General features: G+C 44.4%; 1 protein-coding gene across 2 annotated transcripts in view; it reads right to left on the minus strand.

Annotated features, from left to right (window-relative positions):
- Positions 1-9,849, minus strand: part of plecb (plectin b) — a 144,309-nt gene extending 134,460 nt beyond the window's left edge. Inside the window, exon 1 of one of the 2 annotated variants that reach the window (XM_080426577.1) lies at positions 9,618-9,849. In XM_080426577.1, the coding sequence (XP_080282703.1) occupies positions 9,618-9,708 (91 nt within the window). In that variant the 5' untranslated portion in view covers positions 9,709-9,849. The remainder of the gene's footprint in view (positions 1-9,617) is intronic. The other variant, XM_080426579.1, reaches the window with a different exon arrangement.
- Between the last annotated feature and the right edge of the window lie 1,225 nt (positions 9,850-11,074).

Raw genomic sequence — 11,074 nt, forward strand, 5'->3', positions numbered from 1 at the left:
TTATACAGGCTATCAAACAAGTCCTGTCTTCCTTCAACAGAGTGCTCCTTCAGAGTGGACACAGACCATTCATTTTGAACTAATTACAGCAACAGAGGCCCAGACGGCACTTCGTCACTTACAGTAACAGTATGGTAAACAGCACGTTGTCACCATTCAGTTTTCTATCTTTTTCTGTGTGAATGGTGTCACATTGCCAAAATGAAAGATGCGCGTTAAGTTTAAAACAGCGTAAAATTAGGTCTTTCTATATGAATTATCCGGAGCGCATCAAAGTTTAACGTCAGTGGTTCTCAAACTTTTTCATGTCAAGGACCCCCAAAAATGATATGTATTTGGCTGCGGACCCCCATCTCAAAAATATTGTGTGCAAGGGATTTTTTTTAAAATAGCGAAAGTATGAAATATGGTTTAAGTGGTTAAAATTATTGTGACGCTATATTAAGTAATTTTGCTGGGGACCCTCCTGGTACCCCCCCCCCCCCCAAGGACCCCTGGGGGTCCCCGGACTCCACTTTGAGAACCCATGGCCTACGTTTATCAGCAGCAATACTAAACTCCAAAACAACAAGAACACTGACGGGAAAAAAACTGATGGAAACACACACACACCTAACATAGTATGGTTCTCATGGCCCACCAAGTGAGGGAGGACGGTTGGGAAATGAGGGGGAGGGAATGTTCTCCCTGCTTCAGAGGTGATGACTCTAATAGGCCGCTTTAATAGACCATTCCTTCCATGTTGCAGCCCACGGTGTGTGTGTGTGTGTGTGTGTGTGTGTGTGTGTGTGTGTGTGTGTGTGTGTGTGTGTGTGTGTGTGTGTGTGCGTGCGTGCGTGCGTGCGTGCGTGCGTGCGTGCGTGCGTGCGTGCGTGCGTGCGTGCGTGCGTGCGTGCGTGCGTGCGTGCGTGCGTGCGTGCGTGCGTGCGTGCGTGCGTGCGTGCGTGCGTGCGTGCGTGCGTGCGTGTATGTTTGTGTCTGTGTTAAAACCGTGCATGTGCTATGTAAATGGGTGTGTGCACACATGCAGTATGCATGTATGTCAAGGCTTGACAGCACGCATGGGTACATGCGTGCTGTATGTCTGTGCTTGTATGTCTGTGCGTGAAATCCAGGGTTCAAACATATGTGTGAGCCAGTGGCTCCATCATATCTGTGTGGGACTAATACATTACCACCATGGAGATTCGCCAGGCACCAACACTGGACTCTTTTTAAGTCCACACTGAAGAGACACTTGTTCACACAGACTTTTGGCAGCTAGTTTGTTTATTTACTTGTTGATGTAAAGCGTCTCATGAAAGGCGCTATATAAGTTAGTATTATTAACAACTCTTTGACTGCCAGAGTATTTTCATAAAGTACTCCCCCAGTGCCAGCAATTTTCGTTTTTTTTATTTTTATATTTTGAATTTTTCTCATGAAAATAATTTAAGGACACATAATTAAAGACCCAGCACAAATCCGCCACTAGAGAGCAGCACATGACAGCGTGATCAGGTCGTTGGGTCTCTCTCACCCTTCTTGATAGATTAGACAGGGAAAAACATGAAAACGGACGTGACGTCGTCCCAGATTGTTTTGATCGGCAAAAATTACGATGTGATACACGACGGCGATGACTGATCGTCACCCAGACCATAGATTATAGAAGAGAACCTGTCCGTTTGTCCGTTATACCATGTGAAAAATCGTTTATTTACCTATTTGGACGAAAATGACTGGGGAAAAAAAAAAAAACGGAAACGGAATCCAGGTCATGAAACCGGATGCAGATGTCCGTGAAGTAAGTGGAACTCGAGAATAACATTGAATATTAAGCAGCATAGCGCAATCAGAGATTAAACAATGAACGCGCGTCAAGCGCGTCGACGGCCAACTGGACAAAGTAGCACTTGACGCGTTATCGCATCGTCCGCAGTCAAAGAGTTAATATTACAAATTAATTCAATGTAATGATGAGCTTTATTATCTACAGTAAGTTAAATAAATAAATAGAAACAGAAACAATAGTGCTGTTTGTTGTGTGTAGTCCTGGCTCTGGGACTGGGTCGGCATATTTCAGGATATTGAAACGTCTGCAATATCTAAGACAGTTTCAGGTTGTTGTTGTTGTTGCAGTCTACTTGATACAATTGTTGTCAGAATTGGACTGCTGTGTGTGAAATTGAGAGACCATACTGTATAATTCTCTCTCTCTCTCTCTCTCTCTCTCTCTCTCTCTCTCTCTCTCTCTCTCTCTCTCTCTCTCTCTCTCTCTCTCTCTCTCTCTCTCTCTCTCTCTCTCTCTCTCTCTCTCTCTCTCTCTCTCTCTCTCTCTCTCTCTCTCTCTCTCTCTCTCTCTCTCTCTCTCTCTCTCTCTCTCTCTCTCTCTCTCTCTCTCTCTCTCTCTCTCTCTCTCTCTCTCTCTCTCACTCACTCATGCACCCACACACGAATATTTTGCTGGTCCCTGCTGAGTTTAATTGCTTTTCCACCTTCACCCATCTCATGGTTGCTCAGATGGCTAAGACAAGCTGTTAGGTGTTAAGTGCCTCGCTCAGGGACAGTTTGACACGTATACTGTTAAAGACCCCTACAAAGTTCCGATTATAACTGAAACCTTGGTGAAAGCGTGACGTGTACTGTATGTGTCTACACACATACAGTACATGCATGTACTGTATGTGTGTACTGTATATAAAAGCATACGTGTGTTATGTGTGAAAGTACATGTGCATGCACATGTACACTCACAGGCTTTTTGGGCATGGCTGTGAGGTTGTGCTTTCCTCAGTACTGTTTCATTGGTCACTGGAGCCCTGTGGTCTCAGACAAACAGTCTAGTTAATAAAGCAGAGCAGAGGACAGAAAGCCATTGTGTCCAACACAACCAGGTGCATTCATCACACTCTGTTTAAATGTGTTTTCCATACCTTTCTTTCTTTTCTTCTTTTTTTTTTTTTAACACAAAGCCTACGCTTCAACCCTCGTAAAAATCAGGGTGGAACTCAAACGCTATAAAGTACCGCTGCGCTGCTCCTGGTTTCTGTTAAAGGGCACCGTCTAATGGCGAAAGCACGTGTCCATTCTGAGCGTGCGCATACAGAGGAGGCGGAAGAGAGCGATCTGATGTGACGCATCCGTCATAAGCCGAGAGCCATCAATCACTCCGTCAATCCCTCCGTCAATCCCTCCGTCAATCACTCCTGTCGGCCTCATGCCGACCTTGACGAGACGTCACATCAGGTAAGATCCACAGTAGGCCTATTACAGCACAGCGTCCGGAGGGGACATGAGGTCATCGTGTCCTGTGGCCGGCCTGCGGCGAGTGGCGCTGGACTGTGACAAAGCAGAACGTGTCCGTCTGTCTGACTCAGCAACTTCACGGATTCAGAGACAGAGGTTTGACAGGGACAGGGGAACAATGAGTTCCACTTTGCTTTTTGAGTTGGCATTTTACTGCAATATGGTATGGGCAGTCCAATTACTACACTGCAAACTCACTGTATATATGTCAATGTGTCAATGTCTACATCTATACAGTCCTCAGTCTTAATTTATCCATTTTGTCACAGTCAGGGAGAAACATTCTATGTCCAAAACCGGGGGAAAAACAGTGTTCCAATGGTTCCAATGTAGTTATTATTTAGTCATAAGCTCTTGCTAATACTTTTCATTGGTGCAATATTTATAAAACCGTGTGTTAAGACACACTTAACCACTTTCACTTGGACATCTGCTATTTTTGCACGGTAGTCTTGTATGACGAATTAGGGCATGACGTGATAACATCTGTAAAATCTCCATTTGTAGTTGAACTAACACTTTTACAGTATATATTTGGTCTTTCTATAATATAGAAAGACAAATTACATTTCATGTATCACTAGTATCTGTGCAATGTATCCACCTTCCAACACACTCATTGTCTCTGGCGTTTGTCCTCCTGAACGTCTTCCACCTCTCGAACCCTCTGCTACTGTACACGCACAGAGGTGCACCGAGACACTCGCACACTAACACTCGTAAATCACAGGAGGTCGGACCATAAAAGAACAATGACTTCTGTTCTATGAAAGAGTCGAGCGTTCGGGGCCAGCAGATTGTGGGAGTTGGTGTCTCTGGAGGAGCGCCTCTCGCTCCCTACAAGGCCCTTTAAAGGAATTTTGGCAAAAGCCTGCCCTTATCAACCCCTGACACCGCATGCATGACCCCAGGACCCCAGCTTTGTGCGCTGTCAGTTTGATCTCTCCAGAAGGCCTTGTACGCCCACAGGATGCCGACATGACATAATCACATGAAAAAGCGAAAGAAATAAAATCTAGGTGAAAAAAGGGACAACATGCTGTCTTTTTGGCAGCACGGATCTGACTCAACTCACAACACAGCAGTATGTCTAAAAAGGAACAAAGCAAAGCACTTTTTGCCTCTCACACACTTGTCTTGCACAGATGGGCAAACACACCGACACACACATAAAGACACTATACAGTACACTGCAGCATCCTGGTGTCAATTTAACCGTGGATTTTGCAGTGTACTGTATACTATAGACACTGGACAGCCTGAATGAAAGTGCTGCTTCATTTCTACTGCAGTATTTGACAGAAGCGTGGTAGGTTAACAGAGCAATTCCATTACTCAGATGTTCCCCTTTGGTTTTCACTGTGGGGGAACTACCAGCTTTGGCTGTAAAAAGGGCACCGTTTGGCAACCCTGTTGGCACAAAAATATACTGAAATGTCATACTGTACCAGCCAGCACACACAGAGGTTCTAACATGCCACAAATCCACAAATATTTCTACTAACGGTCAAAACGGTCTATTTTCCACCAAACGTTTCACCTGCCACTGACGTCAGTAAACAGCTGACCTCAGCACTTTGTCCTTTACTGGACTAGAAGCTACAGTAGATCCACATATGGACGGCTTACCACAGAGGTTGAGGGACAATTTATGAACACACACACACACACACTCATGTAGAACATCACGACCAATCATGTTGTCAGCACAAAATGTCGTACCCTCAGACCTTTATGTCCAGCTCAGAGTGACATACTGTACCACAGAAATCACTTTACAGAAGGTACAGGCTGACCCCAGAACAGTGTTGTACAGTAACGCTTGGCAGTATGACCTTATTTCCATACAATACAAACTATGGAAACATTTGTTAATGTGACAGCTAAATGTAGTGTGAGAAAGGGTGTGACGCAGAGATGGTAGGAGAAGGGAGGGGACGCCGGGGTAAATCATGTGATTCACAATTCTTCAAGATCCTGACACTGATCCCGACGCTAAACGATCCCTGGCGCTATCGTTTCATCCCATCGGAACAGGAAACGCGAAGGTATTACAGCCATCAGCACCGCCGCACTCTTTACTCACAAGCGTGGCCAGTGAAGAAACCTGACCTGCCTATATACTCCAATGCCAACTTTAAACACACACGCACACACACACACGCACATGCACACGCACACCCACACGCACACACACAACTACCCTCTGCAGTGCACAACAGTAGTTTTAAATAAACGCTTGCTAACCTCTCTGGTTTTTAAATAGTTCATTCATTCATAAAGCTGTGTGACTGCACATTTCACACATCCTTTACCTCACACAATGAAATGACCCATACTGCAAATAGGCTAAAAGTGTCTGCAGTCATTCAGAAAGATGTGCATCAACACTGTCGGCCATGCAGCTACAGCACGGTACGGAGAAGAGGAAAATTATGCAATTAGTCAAACTGGTGTGACCGTATATCTTGAATACTTAATGCCCTGCATTTTTAAAAGAGCTTTGTAGCCCCATTTAGGCTTCTTAAAGGAGCAGTTCATCGCTCAACCTGGTCTTCATATAATTTGTCCTCCTCACTACAGTATATGATAAGATGGTATCATTTCTGTCAACTCGCTCTGTGTCTCAGAGGTGGGCTGTGGACAGTTCAGAAACCTGCCTACCAGTGATATTATCAGTAGACAGGTTTGGCCATTTCAAACTGATGCAAACTGATTACTGATGCTATAACAATGGCTTCTAATCTAGTGTCTTTCCAGTAAAGACTGGTTTCTCCACTGATGATGCCATTGGTAGGCAGGTTTCCATAGCCCACCTCTGACTCTCAGACACAGAGTGAGTAGACAGAAATGGTGCCATGCATCTTATAATGAGCATTAGTGAAAAACAATGACAAAATAAGAAGAAAAGCTTGAAAATGGGTGAAGTGATCCTTTACGTTTTCTAACACAGACACTTAAAATAAAGTTGGCAATAGTGCTTGCTGGAAATATTTCTGTGTCAGATCTTAGCGTGAACAACTTTTTCTTATTATTAAACTGAAAGCAAGAAATAGCATAACGTCACTTAAATGTATTTTATCATCCAGTAATGAGTTGGTATTTAAATTATCACAAGCAGACAATCAAGTTAGCCAACTGTTTAATTGGCTGCCCGAACAAGGCTGTGGCTATATTTAGGGGTTATTTAAAGCCCCGCGGGGCATAGGACAGGGCCTCACGGAGCTCAGAGTGCAGGGGTAGAATGTGGATGCCTGCCGTAGACACCCACGTCCTGCACAAGGCAATCCCCCTCGCTGGTGGCCCAGTGACGCCCATATCACCTGCTGTCACAAATTGTATTAGAGGACGCTAGGAAGACAGCCAAGCCCATGCAGTGCATGCAGCCAGCTAAGGCATGCTGAGGGTGGAGACAGTGAGACAGCACTGAGGAACTTCAGCCTGACTGACTGGCCAATATTCTATTTACATGGAGTTAGTACGTCTATCATCTATTCATGTTATCCAAGTATCATGCTCTCTTGTTTATTTGTGTATGAGTCTACTGGCTCCTTTTTCAGGTTGCCAGGAGGAGTACAGAAGGAACAACAACAGAGCAGAGCTATTACAATAGCAACTATAACTGTGTGACCAATATCTTATTTATGTATGCTATGAATAAAATATAATCATAATATTGTGATTTTAATCAACTGATGTCTATTGATGGCTTAAGCATCTTTCTTTCTGACTGTACATTATGCAGACTGAGTGACTGATGCCTGATTGATTACTTGATTACTTGGTTTTAAATCGGGCATGAGTGTCTAACAACCAAAATGCATGTGAGAACTAGAACATCAAATAATAAGCCAATACAATATTGTTCGATATCCTGTTCTTGTGCGTTTCTCTCACCCCAGCAGTAGGTTCTGTATCTAGAGGGAACATGTAAATACGTTATTTGCATGGCGCCGTCTGGAAGATACCACGAGACAGCTTTCGAATATACAGCCTAGGTTTTGCATGACATCCCTCGTCAACGGTTCGCTCCAAGTTGACAGCTGGCTCACAGTTAGCTCCTCGTTGTTTGACAGCACTGCCTGAGTTTTAGAGCGCCACGTATCCAAGCGCTCAATAATAAAAAGTATGATAGTTCTCTCGCATTTCAGCCAAACAGTATGCAAGAAAAACATTCTATTCACGCCGTCGATGAATGATGCTCTGGCGAAGAGCATAAGAAAGACATAAAACCAAGGGGGTGTTAAGTCTATAGATAACATGGACAATAACATGTTCTTTAGGCCAGTAATTGCTTAAATTAATTTTTCAGAGGTAAAGAACACAAAGCACATCAACACCCTGAGAACAGATCACAGACAAAAATACTTTCCATTACCAAGCATCAGTAGGCACGTCAACACACATACACACACACACACACACACAGACACACACACACCTGCACATGCACGCTCACACACATACCGGTAATTACAAACACAGAGCGTGTTATATATACAGAGGAGCTCATGCAGAAGCAGAGCAGATGTTACACAAGTGGATGCCACATTAAATATCTGTTGGCACCATGTGATGAGTCTTGTGCTCGTTACAAATAATGCTCAACGATTGCATACAAAAAGGTTTAAATTGGGTGACAGCGATTAATGAAACACAGAGAGAGAGAGAGAGAGAGAAAGAGAGAGAGAGAGACAGAGAGAAGAAGACATCATCAGATGATGTTCTCATTGGCTCTGGGATGTGCCTTAATAAGGACAGCAGAAACACTGGGAAAGGAGGAGCAAAGAGGAACGACTGGAATATAAACACCTGCCACCAACTATGCTTCTGTTTCCCATTACCCCTGGTACATAAACTCCATGAACACAACACAACACACACACACACACACACACACACACACACACACACACACGCACACACGGCTAAAAAAACAAGATGACATGCATACAAACAAGCAGGTAGAAAGAGGTAATGTACAGTAGTACATGTGAACATGCTGATGCACAGAAACAAAAGGGGAGAGAAAAGTGACTCAGCACCAGATCCTCCCCAACGCCTGAGAAAGGGAGGAAATTTTAACTGGGGCGATATTTATAGAGGAGCCCTAGCTCTGTCTTCCCTATGTGATGATGTGCTGGAATGGAAGGGATGAAACACAAAGGGTAAGCAGGATGGAGGAGAGGACATAAGGAGGCAAGAAGACTATAGAATGAGGTGAGAAATCTGGACGAAGCAGATTAGAGGACACGAGGAGCTTACGAACGGACGGAGGAAATGGAACGAATCGAGCAAAGGCAAAGTGGCTGAAGAGAAGTGTGGGGATAGATAACTCCACCAGAGAGCATCCTATATGGGGCACATTAAGATGAAAGTGTAAGGGCCCTGGGGAGCTGGAGCGTCCTGTAGATGGACTGCAAAAACAACAATTTAATCTCTGGATTGTATAACACCGTAAAGGGCTTTGGAGAAGGACATTTCAGTGGCAATCCTGAAGTTCCAGTTCCTCTGATTAATATCTCAGCCAAATGAGCATTTCCTTAAAAGGATATAATGAAGGGAAAGCACGTCAGATAAACCAGTGAAGGCATGCGGACAATGTTGAGCCTACAGTGCGTGCTTTTCAAGAACATCCACTTTGCTGATGGATGAAGTAACACAAAATCCAAATGTCCTTCTGTGTGTTAAGGAAGTTTACTGTTGCCAAGCGGTGTCACCTGTTAATGTCCTCTGCTGTAGCCGGGGCACTTGATAACACAATTACAGCAGAGCAGTGCCCAGACTAAACGTAAGCCCCCATGCTTCTCAGTTTCATCAAGGTCGAAGGTCAGCAGCACAGCAGATCGGTTGCTATTGGTCACATATCAAAGTAAAGCGCTCCAGTAAATCCACTCTGGACTTTCACAACCTCAACACTCACAGAGAGAGACACACAGAGAGCAGAGAGAGAGAGAGAGAGACACTGGCAGAATGACAGTGAACATGTGTGCCAATCAATACAGCACTCAGCACTCTAAGTGATGCAGCCTGTATGGCTGACAGTGTGTTGCACAGACGAAACAGACCGAGACGTATATGCACTATGCACTATGCAGTACACAGTAACACACAATAACCACAATCACAGTCATCATGTGCACGGGAACATGTGTGTTTGACCAGCAAATGTATGCAAACAAAGCATGCGGCCTCCACCTGCACTATCACACGCTCCCATCACACACACACACCTCCTCCATCACACAAGCTTGTGGCCGTCATCACCATCACTACCGTCAACCCCCCCCTACACACACCCCCTCCACCTCCACGTGAGTGTCGCTCACCTTTGTATTTCTCTCTGACGTTTTCGTAGGCCTGGATGAAGTCCTGCTCCTCTGCGTTGGGGGGCAGGTAGGCGGGTTCATACATGGCCATGACAGCTCTGTCACCCTCTTCTCCCCCTCTTCTATTTCCTCTTCTTTCTTCAACTTCTTCCTCTCTCCTCTTGCTCTCTTCTTCCTCTCTTTACTCGCGTGTGTCTGTGTCTCAGTAATTTATGTGTGGGTGAGACAACCTCTGCTGTCCTCTTTGCTTCTCTGTTGTGAATGAGCTATCCACAGCTCCCAACTTCTTTCCACACAGCCCTGCGCCACACCTCCCCTCTCTAACCTCCCCTCCCCTCAGCCTGACTCAGAGATACTAATGGGAATGTCAGGCCCCTCCCTCTTAAAGACATACAGACTGGACTCACAGCAGCAGAGCATAGGAGAGCAGAGTATACTGTATAAGATGCTTACACACAGTAAAATCTCTTAAACACTGAGAGTGTATGAATTTGTACACTCTCAGAATTCTCTCAGAGTTGAATTTGTAACAACTGTGAGCTAACTGTGACAAATGAATAAATGAACACTCATGGGGATTTTACTTTGCAGCCTCAAATCCTACACACTCACCATATGTCAGTAACTGATAAGACTCTAACCATATCAAAAGAGACAGAGTTGCTAAAGTTTGTCATAACCCAAGGACATACTTTAAATTAAGTTTCCAAAAAAGCTAATTTCACACTGGGAATACACCAGGCACACAGAGAGATAGAACAAGTACTCATCTCAAAGATGCTATACAGTAGCTAGTGGCGGCTTGGCATCGTTTTTCTTTTCTCATCAGTGCCCTGATTTAATCTCAATCCTAAACTGAAAGAAAACAAATAAGGACCGAAAAATCGTATTACAAAAGATGGCATCGCTCTTGGTTGGGTTGTGTGCAACTGACTGAACTGCAGTCGGTTACTGTTGTTATGTTATCCTACTGCAGTATAAAATGAAGAAAACTCTATCTGTCCATCTTAAATCACGTTTTCACCTCAAAGGGTTGATCAATCAATCTGAAATTGGACATGGGCATTGACCATTGACATATACAGGTAGTGACAAAGGCGATTTCCCTAGGCAGGGACTGATGAAGATGGTATGTCAATTGTCAATACTTTGTCACTCAACTAAGATAACGTCTGTCCATATCCTTTTTCATACATTTGTCTCCTTAGTGGGCAGACCAACTGATCTCAAATTGCACATGGCAATTGACCATTGGCATTCGCAGGGGCTGACATTTTCTCTTTTCACAGTTTTAAGCTACCATTTTTGCCCCGGGCAATGACATCACGCTTCCCCGGGTGTGGCATACTGTTTTATGATGCACATTCCTCGCTGACTATGAGGTGAAGAATATGTTTAAAGGTGACTGCAGTGCAGCAGATATGCCCTTGACATCTAATGTTAGAGCTACCACTGAA

Source organism: Gymnoscopelus braueri, assembly GCF_963280865.1.
Source record: "Gymnoscopelus braueri genome assembly, chromosome: 4".
Taxonomy (NCBI): Eukaryota; Metazoa; Chordata; class Actinopteri; order Myctophiformes; family Myctophidae; genus Gymnoscopelus; species Gymnoscopelus braueri.